This window comes from Carcharodon carcharias, chromosome 4 (assembly GCF_017639515.1).
Source record: "Carcharodon carcharias isolate sCarCar2 chromosome 4, sCarCar2.pri, whole genome shotgun sequence".
In the NCBI taxonomy this organism is placed as follows: Eukaryota; Metazoa; Chordata; class Chondrichthyes; order Lamniformes; family Lamnidae; genus Carcharodon; species Carcharodon carcharias.
The window spans coordinates 187,189,097-187,212,031 of NC_054470.1; the positions used below are offsets into that span (position 1 = coordinate 187,189,097).

General features: G+C 46.7%; 1 protein-coding gene across 2 annotated transcripts in view; it reads left to right on the top strand.

The window, feature by feature from the left end:
* Positions 1-786: 786 nt before the first annotated feature.
* The window catches only part of LOC121277497 (probable ATP-dependent RNA helicase DDX60), a 257,982-nt gene continuing 235,833 nt past the window's right edge, over positions 787-22,935 (top strand). For both annotated transcript variants that reach the window (XM_041187050.1, XM_041187051.1), the window contains exons 1-2: positions 787-1,084; positions 6,071-6,140. In XM_041187050.1, the coding sequence (XP_041042984.1) occupies positions 787-1,084; positions 6,071-6,140 (368 nt within the window). The remainder of the gene's footprint in view (positions 1,085-6,070; positions 6,141-22,935) is intronic.

Genomic DNA, 22,935 nt, shown 5'->3' on the forward strand with positions numbered 1-22,935 from the left:
CGCTGAGGTTAAATGTTTTTTTACACCCCATTTTTACATTTCCCTTCCCCCCACCCCCCGAATTTTCTGGACATTATCACAGCAGGAGATCAATAGGGTCGACGGCATCGCAGGTTCGATTGGGAACAAGGTCACAGAATAATTCATATCCCAAATGGTATAGGAGGTCTTCCGGCTGGGTCATGAAAGCTTCGGGTTCAAATCCCACTCCAGGGCTGGTTGGCGAGTTCAACAAGTTGACAATCAGCCTGCCAATCCTTCCGGCCAAAGTTGTACATGAAACAAACAAACAAACAAAAAAAAATGGTGTTCAAAAAAAAACAAACATTCTGAATGTATTTACTTTCCATTTTTAAACCCGAAGATCTCGGGATCTTTCACCTTTTTTTATTCCTGTCTTGTAGCAGCTGAGTGAAGGGAAACGAAACTTTACAAACTACGTTTCTCGAGAAGGGACGGGCACTTTCGTTTTCCTGGGTATAACTCGCCACTACTGCAGGATCCGGCACAGCCTCCACTGTACAGGTACCCAGGGCCACATCGACCGAAGGAGCAAACACCGTTGGTTATCTGGGACGTCCAGCCCTGAAAGTAGCCCGCCCACTTGGCCCAAACCAGTCCAAGCCCGAGTAAAAACTGAGCGTGGGACAGTCAGACCGCTGAGGCTCGCACGGACCAACAAGTCAGGGCTCGACCAAGAAATCCAGGGCTGGCAGGAGCACCCGGAGACTTGGTCCAAGGCGTGGGCCAAGTCCGGGAGCCAGGGTTCGGGAAGGTTGGAGCAGGATGGAGGGAGGGGACCCCGCGGGCTACCTGGACGAGGACGCCGGAGCCGACTGGGGGGAGGCAGAGCGTCGTGTTCTGGACCTGGGCGAGGTCGACACGGACAGCCCGGAGGAGGAAGCCGCGGTCCCGTGGAAGTCGGGCGGCACGAAGCGGCGGTTGAGCGACGCCCAAGAGCGGTTCCCCGGGTCCCCGAGCACGGACGGGTCAGGCGAGCGACCTGACGCCCCGCAGACTGGGGGCGAGGGCTCAAAAGTTAGCGAAAAAGTTTCTCCGGGGAGACGGGAAGCCGCCTCTGGTGGTAAGTGCTGGTGGGTCGAGGAGAAAGAACCGCTGCTCAGGGAGCCGGCAGAAGAGCGAGCTGCAGCTTATCAGGGAACCACTGGCTCCTCCTCAGCCCTGAAGGGCCGGCTGTTGTGAGGGGTGGTGGTGAATGCGCAGCCGAGCCCACCCTGGAAGGTCCAGAGTGACCTCAACAACTTTAACACAGTGAAACGTCCCAAGGGCACTTCACAGGAGCGCTATAAAACAAACCATGACCACTGAGCCAACCTACGGAGATATTGGCTTGGATGACCAAAAGTTGGGTCAAGGAGGTAGTTTTAAAGGAGTGGAAAGGGGAAAGCGAGGTAGAGAGATGGGGAGACCTAGGGAGGGGATTCCAGAGCTTATGGCCCTGGCAGCTGAAAGCGGGGCTACTAGTGGCGGAGCGCTTATGATGAGGAATACCCATGTTTCCTCTGACTCCCACTGGATCTACTGCCCCACATCTAGAGACCTGCAAAAACACTTCCTCGTTAGTCAGTTAAAGTGGTTGGGGAGGGATGCAGTGGCTCAGTGTAAGGGCACAAGAGCCTTAAACGTTTGGACTTAAACTGGGGAATCACCTGCCCCCTCAGGTGTGGTTGTAAAATATCCCATGGCACCATTTCGAAAAAAGAGCAAAGGAGTTCTCCCTAGTGGGAGCTTACACTGCCCAAATTGGCTGCAGCTTTCCCCACATTGCAGAAGTGGCCGCTTCACTGGCTGAAATTAAGCACTTTGAGGCTTCTGGTGATCATGAAAGGTAGAATAAAATGCAAGTCTTATTTTTTTTTATTTGTTCATGGGATGTGGGTGTCGCTGGCTGGGCCAGCATTTACTGCCTATTCCTAGTTGCCCTTGAGAAGGTGCTGGTGAGCTGCCTTCTTGAACCGCTGCAGTCCCTGTGGTGTAGGCACACCCACAAGTGCTGTTAAAGAGTTAGTTCCAGGATCTCGATCCAGCAACAGTGAAGGAACAGTGATAAGGTTTCAAGTCAGGATGGCGAGTGGCTTGGAGAGGAACTTCCAGCTGGTGGTGTTCCCATCTAGCTGCTGCCCTAATCCTTCTAGATGATAGAGGTCTCAAGGTTGGAAGGTTTTGTTTTTATTCATTCACAGGATGTTGGCTTCACTAGCTGGGCCAACATTTAATGCCAATTGCCCTTGAGAAGGTGATGGTGAAGTGCCTTCTTGAACCAGTGCAGTCAAGGGGAGATGATGGCATAGTGGTATTGTCACTGGACTGAGAATCCAGAGAGCCAGGGTAATGGTCTGGGTATATGGGCTCAAATCCTACCACAGATGAATTCAATAAAAATCTAGAATTAAAAGTCTGATGATTGTTGTAAAAATCTTCTTCACTTCAATGCCCTTTAGGGAATCTGCTGTCCTTACCTAGCCTATGTGACTCCAGACCAATGTGGTTGACTCTGAAATGGCCTAGAAAGCCACTCAGTTATATCAAACGGCTACTACAAAAAAACCTACACCACATGGACTTGCAGTGTTTGAGAAGGCAGCCCAACACCACCACCACCTTCTCAAGGGCAATAAATGCTTGGCCCAGTTGTAAATTCATCCCATGAATGAATTTATAAAAATGTCCATGTGGTGTAGGTACACCCACAGTGCTGTTGAAGGAGCCTTTGCTGTCTGTTTAAAGGAGCCTCAAGGGACCTCCCTGTGATGAAGCCCAAGTGGAACACTCTTGGCCTATAAGACCAACCGGAAATAAAATCCCAGGACCTCCATGTTTCCACAATTCAACTCCCAACAGGTCTGGCCTGATGGGGAAGCCATCACAGCTCCCTTAGCTTGGTTCCCCAACTAAAAATGACAAAATATCAGGCACTGGTGATGTCATTAGGACCCCTGTTCTGTATCTTTAGACTGTCCCCCAACCAACTGACCCAGGGTCTCCTCCTGCTTGCCTGGCCGAAAAGGGCTGCGTGACAGGAAGGCAGTGGATTTAGGAGGCTGCTCCTCTGTTTTCACCAGGGGCTGGGGTAAAAATTGGGGATCAGTGTTTTCAATTCTGGGTAACAGTGGGGCAAAAGATGAGAAGTTCAAATTGACAAACTGCACATTTTGAATTGATGCCTGGACACTGGACATTCTTCACTCAACATGTGATGAACTGCATCATGAGGGGTCTGGACAGATTAGGTAGAGAGAAACTGTACCCATTGGTGAAGGGTCAAGAACAAGGGTGGGGGGGGGTGGTGATGGGGGCGGTGGTTGCAGATTCATGGTGATTGGCAAAAGAAGCAATGGTGGCTTTTACACAGCGAGTGGTTAGGATCTGCATTGCACTGTCAGAGATTCAATAGAGACCATCGCAAAATAATTGGATGTCTATCTGAAGAGAACAAAATTTGCAGGGTTAGGGTGAAAAGACTGAAGAGTGGGACTAGGTGAGTAGCTCATGCAGAGAGCCAGCATGGACACAATGGGCCAAATGGCCTCTTTCTGTGCCTCTTCCCAACCTAGTGTGAATTAAGCACAGGAAGTTTTTTTTTCTCCGTGCAATGTAAATTTTCCCCTTTCAAGTATGAATTCAATTCTCTTTTGAGAATTGCTATCGAACCTGCTTCTTCCACCCTCTTGTGATTCAGGGGGGGACCGCCCAATCCCGTTGGTGGCGGGTGTCATGGCAGATGCTGGGGGGGAGTGGGGGGAGAATTCGGCGTAAGGGGCAGAAATCGGTTTCACGCCGGCATGAGATGACGGCGGGATTGCTTGCTGAAGGCCGGCGGTGAACGCTGTTTGCGTCCCGCTGGGCATGTGTGACGTGCAGAAGTCGGGACTGTAGTTGGGGCCTTTCTCAGATCGTGAAGTGAAAAGTGCTGGAACCCTACAGCTACCCTACTGTGGAGGAAGCGCGTGCATCGCCTGCTGGGTGGATTCTCAAGTCCAGGGCTCCAACGAGAAGCAGCTCGCGGAAGGTGGGAGAGGGGGGGATGGTCTCCATTGATACCTAGGGTCTGCTTCAGAACCTCGGCCATGGTCTGATACAGAGTATCAGTGAAGGTGGGGGGGTGGGGGAGGGGGGGGGGGGTGGTGGGGGGATGGTGGTGACTAGAGGAAGGTCCAGGTGTGAGTAGGAAAGGAAGATGTGCCGGGGGCATGGGGCTGGGAAGGGGGAAAGGGGGATGAAGGTGTCGGGGGAGGGTGAGGTTGGGTGGCCCATGTAGTACGGGGAGGTGGGGAGAGGAGGATGTAAAGGGGAGAATGTGGCAAGGGGGGAGTAGGTGTGGGGGGGGGAAGGAAAATGTAAGGGAGGGAGTTTGGAGAGGGGAAGGTGTCTGCTGGGGGGCAGTGGGGGGGGTGGGGGGGGTGTGGGGAATGATGAAGAGAAGGTATCCAGGGGGTGGAGGTGGGAATTTGGAGAGGGGAAGGTGTCAGGGGGGAGGAGGGAGTAAGTTGGCGCTGTCTAGATGAACGTGCAAAGGAGTGATCTGTGGAGTCAATGACTGCCTCCAGGGGAGTGAACTGAGGGTGGGCGTGGTAGGAGGGAATGATGAGTGTGAGAGAGGCAGAGTGAGCCTGTAGGATGGGAGCGTGAGGGTGCGTCAGCGGAGGTAGAAAGGCCGTCACAGGTGGTTGGTTGGGACTTGGAGGCAGACATGGACTCTGGGGGTGGGAAGGGAGATGTCTATGTGGATGGGGGCGGGATTTTCAGTAAGGTAGGAATGTGCACGTTCACCTGGACATCCTGGAATGACAAGGATTCCGACTGGTAGGTGACAGTGGGGAGGTGGAAGGTGATGCCAGGGAGGGCCCACTGTGATGGGAGTAAGGACATGGATAACTTGGGGAGTGGAAAGGACTGGGGAGCTAACAATAAACTTGACAACTACCACTTTGCAGAAATCAAAAGTGAGCAGAGCCTCCTATTGGACGGGCACAGGTACTGCATGGGAATGCGGTCAGTGGGTGGGCGGAGATGCAGGTCAGCTCAAATGGACAAATGAAAGCGAACCCTAGCAGGTAGCACTGAAAGTGCTCAGGACAGTGAGGTGAGTGTGATGGAGGAAGGCTCCGTGTGCATGGGAGAGTGCTTCCACGAGGCTCCGAAAGGCCCTGCCACACACACACACATTTTCCTTCCAGAATCACTCGTAGTTTGGCTGCGTGCAGCTGAACTGTTAGTTGGGGGGATGCGGAGGTTGGTGGGGGGGTGGGTCTCGTGAAGCCTGTCAATAAAGCTGAAAGGCAACATTACACATTATTCAGTGCAAGATTTCGGAGTATAATGTGACAAAATGTGGTCACCTGTGCAACCACTTGTGATCAGAGTTTCTTAACTTTTCTAGACCTACCACCTCTTCTAGGTGCTGCCCTGACATCCGCAGCAAGGGTGGAGACAGCCTGTACAAAGGTTGGCCCTGTTGCCTCTGACGACTTTGGTGTGGGTCCTCTGGAGAGCTGATGCCTTGCAGGCCCTGGCTTGCTTTGGATGTCCTCCTGTGGGGCGGCTGCTTCCCCTGCGGTGGCAGAGGATGAGATTGAGGGGTGTCACAGGCAAAGGGGTCTCAGAGGGAGGGGACAGCTGCCGCTCCTCCTCCCTTCAGGTGCCTGAGGGCCCCAGCCTGTCTCCTTGAGTGGAAGGAGCACCTGAAGGGACATCGAGATGCCCCGTTTCCCTTTGCAGGAACTCACCCATGGCTACCGCAATGGAGTGCAGGTCTGCTTGCTTATCCATGTTCTGCTGGACCAAGGTCTCCATGGCATCCGCCATCCTTCCCACGGAGACCTCCATAGCCACACGTGTGGGCACCTCTTCATCAGAGAGCAGACGGACATACTTCTCCGACTCGCATGCCACTCTGGACACCCTCACGTTCCTTCACTGTCGCTGGGTCAAAATCCTGGAACTCCCTTCCTAACAGCACTGTGGGTGTACCAAACATGGTGGTCCTTGTTTCTCATTTCTGTTGTATTATAGCCAGGATCATCATTGTTCAAACCTTTGTTTTTTTCAGAATCAACAGAGCCTCTGAAGAAATTGCAGCATTGGCCAAAACATTTGTCCCATGCCTGTGCAAAAAGCCAGTGAGTATATATTGTTTGCGTCCAGTGGCTGGTCACACTTCTTTGTCGAAGAGACATGCAAATTGTTTTCATAGTTGTGGGAGGTCAGACTGGGTACTAATGGTGCTTTATAGCAGTGTGAGGTTGGAAATTGTGTGTGTGTGTGTGTGTGTGTGTGTGTGTGTGTGTGTGTGTTAACGGCATGTGAGGTTGGAATGTGTGTTGTCATGATAATGATAGAAAAACATCGCGTTGCACCCGGAAATATTGGACTTTAAAAATAAGACCCGAGTTTTTAAAAAATGCACACAACCCACTGGCTGGAATGCTGCAGGGTAACTCCCTAAGAGGAAATGGAACCCCACCCTGCTGCCAGATAAGGTACTTCTAAAGACATCCAGAAACTAATTGCTCCCCGGGCAGAAACAAAGGGAGATGAATACCACTTCATCAAGAAATCTGTGAGCAACCCCCAGGCAGATTTGTGAATTTGCATCCCACTTGGAATATGCAAAGAAGAGGTCAAATGTGAGCAGAAAAGCTGCCCCTGAATCCCTCTGTTGGCAGGTTTTCTGAGAGAGAGAGAGAGCACAGTTAAAGGAGTTAGCGAGACGTTTAGGATTAGGATTTCGGCCGAAAGCCAGAAAACTTGAAAGTTTAAAGGGGTGGCCAAAGGTCTACAGGTGGAAATTGTGGTCTATGAAATGGATAGCATTGCATAAAGTCATAGAGGTCTACAGCACAGAAAAAGACCCTTCGGCCCATTGAGTCTGCGCTGGTCAAACTGGTACCTAACTATTCTAATCCCATTTTCCAGCACTAGGCCCATAGCCTTGTATGCCATGGCATCGCAAGTGCACATCCAAATACTCCTTAAATGTTATGAGGGTTTCTTCCTCTATCACTCTTTCAGGCAGTGGGTTCCAGATTTCCACCACCCTCTGGGTGAAAAAATGCTTCCTTACATCCCCTCTAAACCTCCTGCCCCTTACCTTAAATCTATGCCCCCTGGTTAAGGATCCCTCCACCAAGGGGAAAAATTCTTTCCTGTCTACCCTATAATTTTATACACCTCAATCATGTCTCTGCTCCAAGGCAAATAACCCCATTCTATCCAATCTCTCCTCGTAACTAAAACTCTCCAGCCCTCTTGGTAAATCTCCTTAGCACTCTCTCTTGTGCAATCACATCTTTCCTATAATGCGAATTCCAGAACTGCACGCAATACTCTAGCTGTGGCCTAACCAGCGTTTTATACGGTTTCAACATAACCTCCCAGCTCTTACATTCTATGCCTTGGCTAATAAAGGCAAGAATCCCATATGCCTTATTAACCATCTCACCTACCTGTCCCACTACCTTAAGGGACTAGTGGACATGCACACCAAGATCCCTCTGATCCTTGGTACTTCCCAGGGTCCTACCACTCATTGTGTATTCCTGTGCATTGTTTGTCTTGCCCAAGTGCATCATCTCACACTTATCCGGATTAAATTCCATTTGCCACTGATCAGATGATCTGACCAGCCCATCTATATTCTCCTGTAATCTAAGGCTATCCTCCTCACTATTTACCACCCTACCAATTTTCGTGTCATCTGCGAACTTACTGATCAACCTTCCTACATTCAAGTCTAAATCATTTATTTTTACCACAAACAGCAAGGGTCCCAACACTGATCCCTGTGGAACCCCACTGGACACAGGCATCCAGTCACTAAAACACCCCTTGACCATCACCCTCTGCTTCCTGCCACTCAGCCAATTCTGGATCCAATTTGCCAAATTGTCCTGGATCCCATGGGCTCTTACCTTCGTTATCAGTCTCCCAGGTGGGACCTTATCAAAAGCCTTGCTGAAGTCCAAGTAGACTATGTCAAATGCATTGCCCTCATCTACACACATAGCTAAATCTTCGAAAAATTCAATCAAATTGGTCAGACATGACCTCCCCTTAACAAAACCATGCTGACTGTCCTTGATTAATCCCTGCTTCTCCAAGTGTAGGTTAATTCTGTCCCTCAGAATTGCTTCCAATAGTTTCCCCACCACAGTGGTTAGACTGACTGGCCTATAGTTCCCCGGTTTATTTCTTCCTTAACAAAACCATGCTGACTATCCTTGATTAATCCCTGCTTCTCCAAGTGTAGGTTAATTCTGTCCCTCACAATTGCTTCCAATAGTTTCCTCACCACAGTGGTTAGACTGACTGGCCTGTAATTCCCCGGTTTATTTCTTCCTCCCTTCTTGAATAACGGTACCACATTGGCTGTCCTCCAGTCCTCGTGCACCTCTCCTGTGGCCAGATAAGTATTGAAAATTATTGCCAGTGCCCCTACTATCTACTCCTTTGCCTCACTCAACAGCCTGGGTTACTTTTCATCCGGGCCTGGAGATTTATCTACTTTTAAGCCTGCCAGACCACTTAGAACCTCCTCCCTTTCTATGCTAATTATACCACAGTCCTCCTGCCTGATTTCCATATCCACATTGTCCCTCTCACTTGTGAATACCAACACAAAGTATTCATTTAGAATTCTGCCTACGCCTTCCGGCTCCACACACAAATTATCACTATAGTCCTTAATGGGCCCTACTCTTTCCCTAGTTATTCTTTTACTCTTAATGTACTTGTAAAATAACTTTAGATTTTCCTTTATTTTACCGGCCAATATTTTTCCATGCCCCCTTTTCACTCTACTAATTTGTGGTTGGGAGATTCAAATTGGAGAAGTGGAAATTCAGGAGAGAGAAAAGGAAAGGGAATTTCAGGAAAAGACACAAGAGGAAGAGAGAGAATTTCAGGAGAGAGAAGCGAGAGGAAAGGGAGTTTCAACTAAAACAGCTTGAACTGAGGGGCAGGCATCTGGCTGGGTCCGTTGAAGACATCACTAGCTCGGATTTAAGGATTGAGGCAACCTGGTTTGCTCATCTAATCCCAAAATTTGATGAAGAAGAGATGGAAGCCTTCTTTATATCTAGTGAGCTGTTAGCACAGCAGTTAAAGCGGCCAGTCCAACAGTGGTCCCTATTACTACAGAGTAAGCTCTAAGGTTCACGAGGTTTACACCCTCCTGCTTGAGGAAAGGATCACTGACTATGAGGCAGTAAAAAAAAAAGTTATTTTAAGTGCGTACCAGTTAGTGCCATGTGTGTGTGTGTGTGTGTTAATGGCAGTGTGAGGTTAGAGAGAGTGTGTGTGTGTGTTAATGGCAGTGTGAGGTTAGAGAGAGTTTGTGTGCATGTGTGTGTGTGATAATTGTGGTGTGAGAATAAAGAGTGTTTTAATGGCAGTGGGATGTTAGAAAGTATGTGTCTGTTAATGACAGTGTGAGTGAGAGAGTGTGTGTGTTAATGGCAGAGTGAGGTTAGAGAGAGAGAGTATGTGTGTGTGAATGTGTTTGTGTGAGTATTAATGGCAGTGTGAGGTTAGAGAGAGTGTGTGTTTTAATGGCAGTGTGAGGTTAGAGAGAGATTGTGTGTTAATGGCAGTAAGGTTGGAGAGAGTGTGTACTAATGGCAGTGTGAGGTTAGAGAGAGAGTGTGTGTTAATAGCAGTGTGAGGGTAGAGAGAGTGTGTGTGTTAATGGCAGTGAGGATAGAGAGACTGTGTGTTAATGGCAGTGAGGATAGAGAGAGTGTGTGTTAATGGTAGTGTGAGGTTGGAGAGAATGTGTGTTAATGGCAGTGTGAGGTTAGAGTGTGTGTGCGTGTTAATGGCAGTGTGAGGTTAGAGTGTGTGTGCGTGTTAATGGCAGTGTGACATTAGAGAGAGAGATTGTGTGTTAATGGCAGTGTGAGGTTAGAGAGTGTGTGCATGTTAATGGCAGTGTGACATTAGAGAGAGAGAGTGTGTGTTAATGGCAGAGTGAGGTTAGAGAGTGAGTGTGTGTGTGTGAGCGTGTTAGTGTGAGTATTAATGGCAGTGTCAGGTTAGAGAGAGAGTGTGTTTGTTAATGGCAGTGTGAGGCTAGAGAGAGTGTGTATTAATGGTAGTGAGGATAGAGAGAGTGTGTGTTAATGGCAGTGTGAGGTTAGAGAGAGTGTGTGTGTTAATGGCAGTGTGAGGTTAGAGAGAGTGTGTGTTAATGGCAGTGAGAATAGAGAGAGTGTGTGTTAATGGCAGTGTGAGGTGAGAGAGTGTGTGTGTTAATGGCAGTGTGAGGTTACAGAGAGTGTTTCTGTGTGTTAATGACAGTGTGAGGTTAGAGAGTGTGTGTGTACTTGTTAATGGCAGTGTGAGGTTAGAGAGAGAGAGTGTGTGTATTAATGGCAGTGTGAGGTGAGAGAGAGTGAGTGTGTGTGTTAATGGCAGTGTGAGGTTAGAGAGAATGTGTGTGTTAATGGCAGTGTGAGGTTGGAGAGAATGTGTGTGTTAATGGGAGTGTGAGGTTAGAGAGAGTGTGTGTGTTAATGGCAGTGTGAGGTTAGAGAGAGTGTGTGTGTTAATGGCAGTGTGAGGTTAGAGGGAGTTTGTGTGCGTGTGTGTGTGATAATTGTGGTGTGAGAATAAAGAGTGTGTTAATGGCAGTGGGAGGTTAGAAAGTATGTGTCTGTTAATGACAGTGTGAGGTGAGAGAGATTGTGTGTTAATGGCAGAGTGAGGTTAGAGAGAGAGTGTGTGTGTGTGAGCGTGTTAGTGTGAGAATTAGTGGCAGTGTCAGGTTAGAGAGAGCGTGTGTGTGTTAATGGCAGAGTGAGGTTATAGAGAGAGAGAGAGTATGTGTGTGTGAATGTGTTTGTGTGATTATTAATGGCAGTGTGAGGTTAGAGAGAGTGTGTGTGTTAATGGCAGAGTGAGGTTAGAGAGAGTGTGTGTGTGTGTGTTAATGGCAGTGTGAGGTTAGAGAGAGTGTGTGTGTTAATGGCAGTAAGGTTAGAGAGAGTGTGTGCTAATGGCAGTAAGGTTAGAGAGAGTGTGTGCTAATGTCAGTGTGAGGTTAGAGAGAGAGTGTGTGTGTGTGAGCATGTTAGTGTGAGTATTAATGGCAGTGTCAGGTTAGAGAGAGAGTGTGTGTGTTAATGGCAGAGTGAGGTTAGAGAGAGTGTGTTTGTTAATGGCAGTGTGAGGCTAGAGAGAGTGTGTGTTAATGGTAGTGAGGATAGAGAGAATGTGTGTTAATGGCAGTGTGAGGTTAGAGAGAGTGTGAGTTAATGGCAGTGAGAATAGAGAGAGGGTGTGTTAATGGCAGTGTGAAGTGAGAGTGTGTGTGTTAATGGCAGTGTGAGGTTATAGAGAGTATGTGTGCGTGTTAATGGCAGTGTGAGGTTAGAGAAAGTGTGTGTTAATGGCAGTGTGAGGTTAGAGAGAGTATGTTTGTTACTGGCAGTGTGAGGTTAGTGAGAGAGTGTATTAATTGCAGTGTGAGGTTACAGAGATTGTTTCTATGTGTTAATGGCAGTGTGAGGTTAGAGAGAGTGTGTGTACTTGTTAATGGCAGTGTGAGGTTAGAGAGAGAGTGTGTGTGTGTTAATTGCAGTGTGAAGTTAGAGAGAGTGTGTGTGTGTTAATTGCAGTGTGAAGTTAGAGAGAGTGTGTGTGTGTTAATAGCAGTTTTAGGTTGGAGAGAGTGTGTGTGTTTATGGCAGTGTGAGGTTAGAGGGAGTGTGTGTGCTAACGGCAGTGAGGTTAGTGAGACTGTGTATTAATGGCAGTGTGAGGTTAGAGGGAGTGTGTGTGTGTGTGTGTTAATGGCAGTGTGAGGTTGGAGAGAGGGTGTGTGTTATTGGCAGTGTGAGGTTAGAGAGAATGTGTGTGCTAATGGCAGTGAGGTTAGTGAGAGTGTGTGTTAATGGCAGTGAGGATAGAGAGAGTGTGTGTGTTAATGGCAGTGTGAGGTTAGAGAGAGTGTGTGTGTGTGTTAATGGCAGTGTGAGGTTAAAGAGAGCGTTTTTGTTAATGGCAGTGTGAGATTAGAGAGAGAGTGTGTGTGTGTGAATGGCAGTGTGAGGTTAGAGAGAGTGTGTGTGTATGTTAATGGCAGTGTGAGGTTAGATAGAATCTGTGTGTGTGTTAAAGGCAGTGTGAGGTTAGAGAAAGTGTGTGCATATATTAATGGCAGTGTGAGGTTAGTGAGAGTGTGTTAATGGCAGTATGAGGTTAGAGAGAGTGTGTGTGCTAATGGCAGTGTGAGGTTAGCGAGAGAGTGTGTGTGTGTTAATGGCAGTGTGAGGTTAGAGAGAGTGTGTGTGCTAATGGCAGTGTGAGGTCAGCGAGAGAGTGTGTGTGTGTTAATGGCAGTGTGAGGTTAGAGAGAGTGGGTGTTAATGGCAGTGTGAGGTTAGAGAGAGTGTGTGTGTGTGTGTGTGTGTTAATGTCAGCGTGATGTTAGATAGAAAGTGTGTGGGTTAATGGCGGTGTGAGGTTAGAGAGAGAGTGTGTGTTAATGGCAGTGTGAGGTTAGCGAGAGTGTGTGTGTGTGTTAATGGCAGTGTGAGGTTAGAGAGAGTTTGTGTGCATGTGTGTGTGTGATAATTGTGGTGTGAGAATAAAGAGTGTGTTAATGGCAGTGGGAGATTAGAAAGTATGTGTCTGTTAATGATAGTGTAAGGTGAGTGAGTGTTTGTGTTAATGGCAGAGTGAGGTTAGAGAGTGAGTGTGTGTGTGTGAGCATGTTAGTGTGAGTATTCATGGCAGTGTCAGGTTAGAGAGAGAGTGTGTGTGTTAATGGCAGAGTGAGGTTAGAGAGAGTGTGTTTGTTAATGGCAGTGTGAGGCTAGAGAGAGTGTGTGTTAATGTTAGTGAGGATAGAGAGAGTGTGTGTTAATGGCAGTGTGAGGTTAGAGAGAGTGTGTGTGTTAATGGCAGTGAGAATAGAGAGAGGGTGTGTTAATGGCAGTGTGAGGTGAGAGAGTGTGTGTGTTAATGGCAGTGTGAGGTTATAGAGAGTATGTGTGCGTGTTAATGGCAGTGTGAGGTTAGAGAAAGTGTGTGTGTTAATGGCAGTGTGAGGTTAGAGAGAGTATGTTTGTTACTGGCAGTGTGAGGTTAGTGAGAGAGTGTATTAATGGCAGTGTGAGGTTACAGAGAGTGTTTCTGTGTGTTAATGGCAGTGTGAGGTTAGAGAGAGTGTGTGTACTTGTTAATGGCAGTGTGAGGTTAGAGAGACAGTGTGTGTGTGTTAATGGCAGTGTGAGGTTAGAGAGTGTGTGTGTGTGTGTTAATGGCAGTGTGAGGTTAGAGAGAATGTGTGTGTGTGTTAATGGCAGTGTGAGGTTAGAGAGAGAGTGTGTGTGTTAATGGCAGTGTGAGGTTAGAGAGAGTGTGTGTGTTAATGGCAGTGTGAGGTTAGAGAGAGTGTGTGTGTGTGTGTTAATGGCAGTGTGAGGCTGGAGAGAATGTGTGTGTTAATGGCAGTGTGAGGTTAGAGAGAGTGTGTGTGTTAATGGCAGTGTGAGGTTAGAGAGAGTGTGTGTGTTAATGGCAGTGTGAGGTTAGCAAGAGTGTGTGTGTCTTAATGGCAGTGTGAGGTTAGCAAGAATGTGTGTGTTAATGGCAGTGTGAGGTTAGAGAGAGTGTGTGTGTTAATGGCAGTGTGAGGTTAGCATGAATGTGTGTGTTAATGGCAGCGTGAGGTTAGAGTGTGTGTGTTAATGGCAGTGTGAGGTTAGAGAGAGTGTGTGTACTTGATAATGGCAGTGTGAGGTTAGAGAGAGAGTGTGTGTGTGTTAATTGCAGTGTGAAGTTAGAGAGAGTGTGTGTGTGTGTTAATGGCAGTGTGAGGTTAAAGAGAGCGTTTTTGTTAATGGCAGTGTGAGATTAGAGAGAGAGTGTGTGTGTGTGAATGGCAGTGTGAGGTTAGAGAGAGTGTGTGTGTATGTTAATGGCAGTGTGAGGTTAGATAGAATCTGTGTGTGTGTTAAAGGCAGTGTGAGGTTAGAGAAAGTGTGTGCATATATTAATGGCAGTGTGAGGTTAGTGAGAGTGTGTTAATGGCAGTATGAGGTTAGAGAGAGTGTGTGTGCTAATGGCAGTGTGAGGTTAGCGAGAGAGTGTGTGTGTGTTAATGGCAGTGTGAGGTTAGAGAGAGTGTGTGTGCTAATGGCAGTGTGAGGTCAGCGAGAGAGTGTGTGTGTGTTAATGGCAGTGTGAGGTTAGAGAGAGTGGGTGTTAATGGCAGTGTGAGGTTAGAGAGAGTGTGTGTGTGTGTGTGTGTGTTAATGTCAGTGTGATGTTAGATAGAAAGTGTGTGTGTTAATGGCGGTGTGAGGTTAGAGAGAGAGTGTGTGTTAATGGCAGTGTGAGGTTAGCGAGAGTGTGTGTGTGTGTTAATGGCAGTGTGAGGTTAGAGAGAGTTTGTGTGCATGTGTGTGTGTGATAATTGTGGTGTGAGAATAAAGAGTGTGTTAATGGCAGTGGGAGATTAGAAAGTATGTGTCTGTTAATGATAGTGTAAGGTGAGTGAGTGTTTGTGTTAATGGCAGAGTGAGGTTAGAGAGTGAGTGTGTGTGTGTGAGCATGTTAGTGTGAGTATTCATGGCAGTGTCAGGTTAGAGAGAGAGTGTGTGTGTTAATGGCAGAGTGAGGTTAGAGAGAGTATGTTTGTTAATGGCAGTGTGAGGCTAGAGAGAGTGTGTGTTAATGTTAGTGAGGATAGAGAGAGTGTGTGTTAATGGCAGTGTGAGGTTAGAGAGAGTGTGTGTGTTAATGGCAGTGAGAATAGAGAGAGGGTGTGTTAATGGCAGTGTGAGGTGAGAGAGTGTGTGTGTTAATGGCAGTGTGAGGTTATAGAGAGTATGTGTGCGTGTTAATGGCAGTGTGAGGTTAGAGAAAGTGTGTGTGTTAATGGCAGTGTGAGGTTAGAGAGAGTATGTTTGTTACTGGCAGTGTGAGGTTAGTGAGAGAGTGTATTAATGGCAGTGTGAGGTTACAGAGAGTGTTTCTGTGTGTTAATGGCAGTGTGAGGTTAGAGAGAGTGTGTGTACTTGTTAGTGGCAGTGTGAGGTTAGAGAGACAGTGTGTGTGTGTTAATGGCAGTGTGAGGTTAGAGAGTGTGTGTGTGTGTGTTAATGGCATTGTGAGGTTAGAGAGAGTGTGTGTGTGTGTTAATGGCAGTGTGTGGTTATAGAGAGAGTGTGTGTGTTAATGGCAGTGTGAGGTTAGAGAGAGTGTGTGTGTTAATGGCAGTGTGAGGTTAGAGAGAGTGTGTGTGTGTTAATGGCAGTGTGAGGCTGGAGAGAATGTGTGTGTTAATGGCAGTGTGAGGTTAGAGAGAGTGTGTGTGTTAATGGCAGTGTGAGGTTAGAGAGAGTGTGTGTGTTAATGGCAGTGTGAGGTTAGCAAGAGTGTGTGTGTCTTAATGGCAGTGTGAGGTTAGCAAGAATGTGTGTGTTAATGGCAGTGTGAGGTTAGAGAGAGTGTGTGTGTTAATGGCAGTGTGAGGTTAGCATGAATGTGTGTGTTAATGGCAGCGTGAGGTTAGAGTGTGTGTGTTAATGGCAGTGTGAGGTTAGAGAGAGTGTGTGTACTTGATAATGGCAGTGTGAGGTTAGAGAGAGAGTGTGTGTGTGTTAATTGCAGTGTGAAGTTAGAGAGTGTGTGTGTGTGTTAATAGCAGTGTGAGGTTAGAGAGTGTGTGTGTGTGTTAATAGCAGTTTTAGGTTGGAGAGAGTGTGTGTGTTAATGGCAGTGTGAGGTTAGAGGGAGTGTGTGTGCTAACGGCAGTGAGGTTAGTGAGACTGTGTATTAATGGCAGTGTGAGGTTAGAGGGAGTGTGTGTGTGTGTGTGTTAATGGCAGTGTGAGGTTGGAGAGAGGGTGTGTGTTATTGGCAGTGTGAGGTTAGAGAGAATGTGTGTGCTAATGGCAGTGAGGTTAGTGAGAGTGTGTGTTAATGGCAGTGAGGATAGAGAGAGTGTGTGTGTTAATGGCAGTGTGAGGTTAGAGAGAGTGTGTGTGTGTGTTAATGGCAGTGTGAGGTTAGAGAGAGCGTTTTTGTTAATGGCAGTGTGAGATTAGAGAGAGAGTGTGTGTGTGTGAATGGCAGTGTGAGGTTAGAGAGAGTGTGTGTGTATGTTAATGGCAGTGTGAGGTTAGATAGAATCTGTGTGTGTGTTAAAGGCAGTGTGAGGTTAGAGAAAGTGTGTGCATATATTAATGGCAGTGTGAGGTTAGTGAGAGTGTGTTAATGGCAGTATGAGGTTAGAGAGAGTGTGTGTGCTAATGGCAGTGTGAGGTTAGCGAGAGAGTGTGTGTGTGTTAATGGCAGTGTGAGGTTAGAGAGAGTGTGTGTGCTAATGGCAGTGTGAGGTTAGCGAGAGAGTGTGTGTGTGTTAATGGCAGTGTGAGGTTAGAGAGAGTGGGTGTTAATGGCAGTGTGAGGTTAGAGAGAGTGTGTGTGTGTGTTAATGGCAGTGTGAGGTTAGAGAGTGTGTGTGTGTGTGTGTGTGTGTTAATGTCAGTGTGATGTTAGATAGAAAGTGTGTGGGTTAATGGCGGTGTGAGGTTAGAGAGAGAGTGTGCATTAATGGCAGTGTGAGGTTAGCGAGAGTGTGTGTGTGTGTTAATGGCAGTGTGAGGTTAGAGAGAGTTTGTGTGCATGTGTGTGTGTGATAATTGTGGTGTGAGAATAAAGAGTGTGTTAATGGCAGTGGGAGATTAGAAAGTATGTGTCTGTTAATGATAGTGTAAGGTGAGTGAGTGTTTGTGTTAATGGCAGAGTGAGGTTAGAGAGTGAGTGTGTGTGTGTGAGCATGTTAGTGTGAGTATTAATGGCAGTGTCAGGTTAGAGAGAGAGTGTGTGTGTTAATGGCAGAGTGAGGTTAGAGAGAGTGTGTTTGTTAATGGCAGTGTGAGGCTAGAGAGAATGTGTGTTAATGGTAGTGAGGATAGAGAGAGTGTGTGTTAATGGCAGTGTGAGGTTAGAGAGAATGTGTGTGTTAATGGCAGTGTGAGGTTAGAGAGAGTGTGTGTGTTAATGGCAGTGTGAGGTTAGCAAGAGTGTGTGTGTCTTAATGGCAGTGTGAGGTTAGAGAGAGTGTGTGTGTGTGTTAATGGCAGTGTGAGGTTAAAGAGAGCGTTTTTGTTAATGGCAGTGTGAGATTAGAGAGAGAGTGTGTGTGTGTGAATGGCAGTGTGAGGTTAGAGAGAGTGTGTGTGTATGTTAATGGCAGTGTGAGGTTAGATAGAATCTGTGTGTGTGTTAAAGGCAGTGTGAGGTTAGAGGAAGTGTGTGCATATATTAATGGCAGTGTGAGGTTAGTGAGAGTGTGTTAATGGCAGTATGAGGTTAGAGAGAGTGTGTGTGCTAATGGCAGTGTGAGGTTATAGAGAGTATGTGTGCGTGTTAATGGCAGTGTGAGGTTAGAGAAAGTGTGTGTGTTAATGGCAGTGTGAGGTTAGAGAGAGTATGTTTGTTACTGGCAGTGTGAGGTTAGTGAGAGAGTGTATTAATGGCAGTGTGAGGTTACAGAGAGTGTTTCTGTGTGTTAATGGCAGTGTGAGGTTAGAGAGAGTGTGTGTACATGTTAATGGCAGTGTGAGGTTAGAGAGAATGTGTGTGTGTGTGTTAATGGCAGTGTGAGGTTAGAGAGAGAGTGTGTGTGTTAATGGCAGTGTGAGGTTAGAGAGAGTGTGTGTGTTAATGGCAGTGTGAGGTTAGAGAGAGTGTGTGTGTGTGTGTTAATGGCAGTGTGAGGCTGGAGAGAATGTGTGTGTTAATGGCAGTGTGAGGTTAGAGAGAGTGTGTGTGTTAATGGCAGTGTGAGGTTAGCGAAAGTGTGTGCATATATTAATGGCAGTGTGAGGTTAGTGAGAGTGTGTTAATGGCAGTGTGAGGTTAGAGAGAGAGTGTGTGTGCTAATGGCAGTGTGAGGTTAGCGAGAGAGTGTGTGTGTGTTAATGGCAGTGTGAGGTTAGAGAGAGTGGGTGTTAATGGCAGTGTGAGGTTAGAGAGAGTGTGTGTGTGTGTTAATGTCAGTGTGATGTTAGATAGAAAGTGTGTGGGTTAATGGCAGTGTGAGGTTAGAGAGAGAGTGTGTGTTAATGGCAGTGTGAGGTTAGCGAGAGTGTGTGTGTGTGTTAATGGCAGTGTGAGGTTAGAGTTTGTGTGCATGTGTGTGTGTGATAATTGTGGTGTGAGAATAAAGAGTGTGTTAATGGCAGTGGGAGATTAGAAAGTATGTGTCTGTTAATGATAGTGTAAGGTGAGTGAGTGTTTGTGTTAATGGCAGAGTGAGGTTAGAGAGTGAGTGTGTGTGTGTGAGCATGTTAGTGTGAGTATTAATGGCAGTGTCAGGTTAGAGAGAGAGTGTGTGTTAATGGCAGAGTGAGGTTAGAGAGAGTGTGTTTGTTAATGGCAGTGTGAGGCTAGAGAGAGTGTGTGTTAATGGTAGTGAGGATAGAGAGAGTGTGTGTTAATGGCAGTGTGAGGTTAGAGAGAGTGTGTGTGTTAATGGCAGTGAGAATAGAGAGAGGGTGTGTTAATGGCAGTGTGAGGTGAGAGAGTGTGTGCGTTAATGGCAGTGTGAGGTTATAGAGAGTATGTGTGCGTGTTAATGGCAGTGTGAGGTTAGAGAAAGTGTGTGTGTTAATGGCAGTGTGAGGTTAGAGAGAGTATGTTTGTTACTGGCAGTGTGAGGTTAGTGAGAGAGTGTATTAATGGCATTGTGAGGTTACAGAGAGTGTTTCTGTGTGTTAATGGCAGTGTGAGGTTAGAGAGAGTGTGTGTACTTGTTAATGGCAGTGTGAGGTTAGAGAGACAGTGTGTGTGTGTTAATGGCAGTGTGAGGTTAGAGAGTGTGTGTGTGTGTTAATGGCAGTGTGAGGTTAGAGAGAATGTGTGTGTGTGTGTTAATGGCAGTGTGAGGTTAGAGAGAGAGTGTGTGTGTTAATGGCAGTGTGAGGTGAGAGAGAGTGTGTGTGTTAATGGCAGTGTGAGGTTAGAGAGAGTGTGTGTGTGTGTGTTAATGGCAGTGTGAGGCTGGAGAGAATGTGTGTGTTAATGGCAGTGTGAGGTTAGAGAGAGTGTGTGTGTTAATGGCAGTGTGAGGTTAGAGAAAGTGTGTGCATATATTAATGGCAGTGTGAGGTTAGAGAGAGTGTGTGTGTTAATGGCAGTGTGAGGTTAGAGAAAGTGTGTGCATATATTAATGGCAGTGTGAGGTTAGTGAGAGTGTGTTAATGGCAGTATGAGGTTAGAGAGAGTGTGTGTGCTAATGGCAGTGTGAGGTTAGCGAGAGAGTGTGTGTGTGTTAATGGCATTGTGAGGCTGGAGAGAATGTGTGTGTTAATGGCAGTGTGAGGTTAGAGAGAGTGTGTGTGTTAATGGCAGTGAGAATAGAGAGTGGGTGTGTTAATGGCAGTGTGAGGTGAGAGAGTGTGTGCGTTAATGGCAGTGTGAGGTTATAGAGAGTATGTGTGCGTGTTAATGGCAGTGTGAGGTTAGAGAAAGTGTGTGTGTTAATGGCAGTGTGAGGTTAGAGAGAGTATTTTTGTTACTGGCAGTGTGAGGTTAGTGAGAGAGTGTATTAATGGCATTGTGAGGTTACAGAGAGTGTTTCTGTGTGTTAATGGCAGTGTGAGGTTAGAGAGAGTGTGTGTACTTGTTAATGGCAGTGTGAGGTTAGAGAGACAGTGTGTGTGTGTTAATGGCAGTGTGAGGTTAGAGAGTGTGTGTGTGTGTTAATGGCAGTGTGAGGTTAGAGAGAATGTGTGTGTGTGTGTTAATGGCAGTGTGAGGTTAGAGAGAGAGTGTGTGTGTTAATGGCAGTGTGAGGTTAGAGAGAGTGTGTGTGTTAATGGCAGTGTGAGGTTAGAGAGAGTGTGTGTGTGTGTGTTAATGGCAGTGTGAGGCTGGAGAGAATGTGTGTGTTAATGGCAGTGTGAGGTTAGAGAGAGTGTGTGTGTTAATGGCAGTGTGAGGTTAGAGAAAGTGTGTGCATATATTAATGGCAGTGTGAGGTTAGTGAGAGTGTGTTAATGGCAGTATGAGGTTAGAGAGAGTGTGTGTGCTAATGGCAGTGTGAGGTTAGCGAGAGAGTGTGTGTGTGTTAATGGCATTGTGAGGCTGGAGAGAATGTGTGTGTTAATGGCAGTGTGAGGTTAGAGAGAGTGTGTGTGTTAATGGCAGTGTGAGGTTAGAGAGAGTGTGTGTGTTAATGGCAGTGTGAGGTTAGCAAGAGTGTGTGTGTCTTAATGGCAGTGTGAGGTTAGCAAGAATGTGTGTGTTAATGGCAGTGTGAGGTTAGAGGGAGTGTGTGTGCTAACGGCAGTGAGGTTAGTGAGACTGTGTATTAATGGCAGTGTGAGGTTAGAGGGAGTGTGTGTGTGTGTGTGTTAATGGCAGTGTGAGGTTGGAGAGAGGGTGTGTGTTATTGGCAGTGTGAGGTTAGAGAGAATGTGTGTGCTAATGGCAGTGAGGTTAGTGAGAGTGTGTGTTAATGGCAGTGAGGATAGAGAGAGTGTGTGTGTTAATGGCAGTGTGAGGTTAGAGAGAGTGTGTGTGTGTGTTAATGGCAGTGTGAGGTTAGAGAGAGCGTTTTTGTTAATGGCAGTGTGAGATTAGAGAGAGAGTGTGTGTGTGTGAATGGCAGTGTGAGGTTAGAGAGAGTGTGTGTGTATGTTAATGGCAGTGTGAGGTTAGATAGAATCTGTGTGTGTGTTAAAGGCAGTGTGAGGTTAGAGAAAGTGTGTGCATATATTAATGGCAGTGTGAGGTTAGTGAGAGTGTGTTAATGGCAGTATGAGGTTAGAGAGAGTGTGTGTGCTAATGGCAGTGTGAGGTTAGCGAGAGAGTGTGTGTGTGTTAATGGCAGTGTGAGGTTAGAGAGAGTGTGTGTGCTAATGGCAGTGTGAGGTTAGCGAGAGAGTGTGTGTGTGTTAATGGCAGTGTGAGGTTAGAGAGAGTGGGTGTTAATGGCAGTGTGAGGTTAGAGAGAGTGTGTGTGTGTGTTAATGGCAGTGTGAGGTTAGAGAGTGTGTGTGTGTGTGTGTGTGTGTGTTAATGTCAGTGTGATGTTAGATAGAAAGTGTGTGGGTTAATGGCGGTGTGAGGTTAGAGAGAGAGTGTGCGTTAATGGCAGTGTGAGGTTAGCGAGAGTGTGTGTGTGTGTTAATGGCAGTGTGAGGTTAGAGAGAGTTTGTGTGCATGTGTGTGTGTGATAATTGTGGTGTGAGAATAAAGAGTGTGTTAATGGCAGTGGGAGATTAGAAAGTATGTGTCTGTTAATGATAGTGTAAGGTGAGTGAGTGTTTGTGTTAATGGCAGAGTGAGGTTAGAGAGTGAGTGTGTGTGTGTGAGCATGTTAGTGTGAGTATTAATGGCAGTGTCAGGTTAGAGAGAGAGTGTGTGTGTTAATGGCAGAGTGAGGTTAGAGAGAGTGTGTTTGTTAATGGCAGTGTGAGGCTAGAGAGAGTGTGTGTTAATGGTAGTGAGGATAGAGAGAGTGTGTGTTAATGGCAGTGTGAGGTTAGAGAGAGTGTGTGTGTTAATGGCAGTGAGAATAGAGAGAGGGTGTGTTAATGGCAGTGTGAGGTGAGAGAGTGTGTGTGTTAATGGCAGTGTGAGGTTATAGAGAGTATGTGTGCGTGTTAATGGCAGTGTGAGGTTAGAGAAAGTGTGTGTGTTAATGGCAGTGTGAGGTTAGAGAGAGTATGTTTGTTACTGGCAGTGTGAGGTTAGTGAGAGAGTGTATTAATGGCAGTGTGAGGTTACAGAGAGTGTTTCTGTGTGTTAATGGCAGTGTGAGGTTAGAGAGAGTGTGTGTACTTGTTAGTGGCAGTGTGAGGTTAGAGAGACAGTGTGTGTGTGTTAATGGCAGTGTGAGGTTAGAGAGCGTGTGTGTGTGTGTTAATGGCAGTGTGAGGTTAGAGAGAATGTGTGTGTGTGTTAATGGCAGTGTGAGGTTAGAGAGAGAGTGTGTGTGTTAATGGCAGTGTGAGGTTAGAGAGAGTGTGTGTGTTAATGGCAGTGTGAGGCTGGAGAGAATGTGTGTGTTAATGGCAGTGTGAGGTTAGAGAGAGTGTGTGTGTTAATGGCAGTGTGAGGTTAGAGAGAGTGTGTGTGTTAATGGCAGTGTGAGGTTAGCAAGAGTGTGTGTGTCTTAATGGCAGTGTGAGGTTAGAGAGAGTGTGTGTGTGTGTTAATGGCAGTGTGAGGTTAAAGAGAGCGTTTTTGTTAATGGCAGTGTGAGATTAGAGAGAGAGTGTGTGTGTGTGAATGGCAGTGTGAGGTTAGAGAGAGTGTGTGTGTATGTTAATGGCAGTGTGAGGTTAGATAGAATCTGTGTGTGTGTTAAAGGCAGTGTGAGGTTAGAGGAAGTGTGTGCATATATTAATGGCAGTGTGAGGTTAGTGAGAGTGTGTTAATGGCAGTATGAGGTTAGAGAGAGTGTGTGTGCTAATGGCAGTGTGAGGTTAGCGAGAGAGTGTGTGTGTGTTAATGGCAGTGTGAGGTTAGAGAGAGTGTGTGTGCTAATGGCAGTGTGAGGTTAGCGAGAGAGTGTGTGTGTGTTAATGGCAGTGTGAGGTTAGAGAGAGTGGGTGTTAATGGCAGTGTGAGGTTAGAGAGAGTGTGTGTGTGTGTAAATGTCAGTGTGATGTTAGATAGAAAGTGTGTGGGTTAATGGCAGTGTGAGGTTAGAGAGAGAGTGTGTGTTAATGGCAGTGTGAGGTTAGCGAGAGTGTGTGTGTGTGTTAATGGCAGTGTGAGGTTAGAGTTTGTGTGCATGTGTGTGTGTGATAATTGTGGTGTGAGAATAAAGAGTGTGTTAATGGCAGTGGGAGATTAGAAAGTATGTGTCTGTTAATGATAGTGTAAGGTGAGTGAGTGTTTGTGTTAATGGCAGAGTGAGGTTAGAGAGTGAGTGTGTGTGTGTGA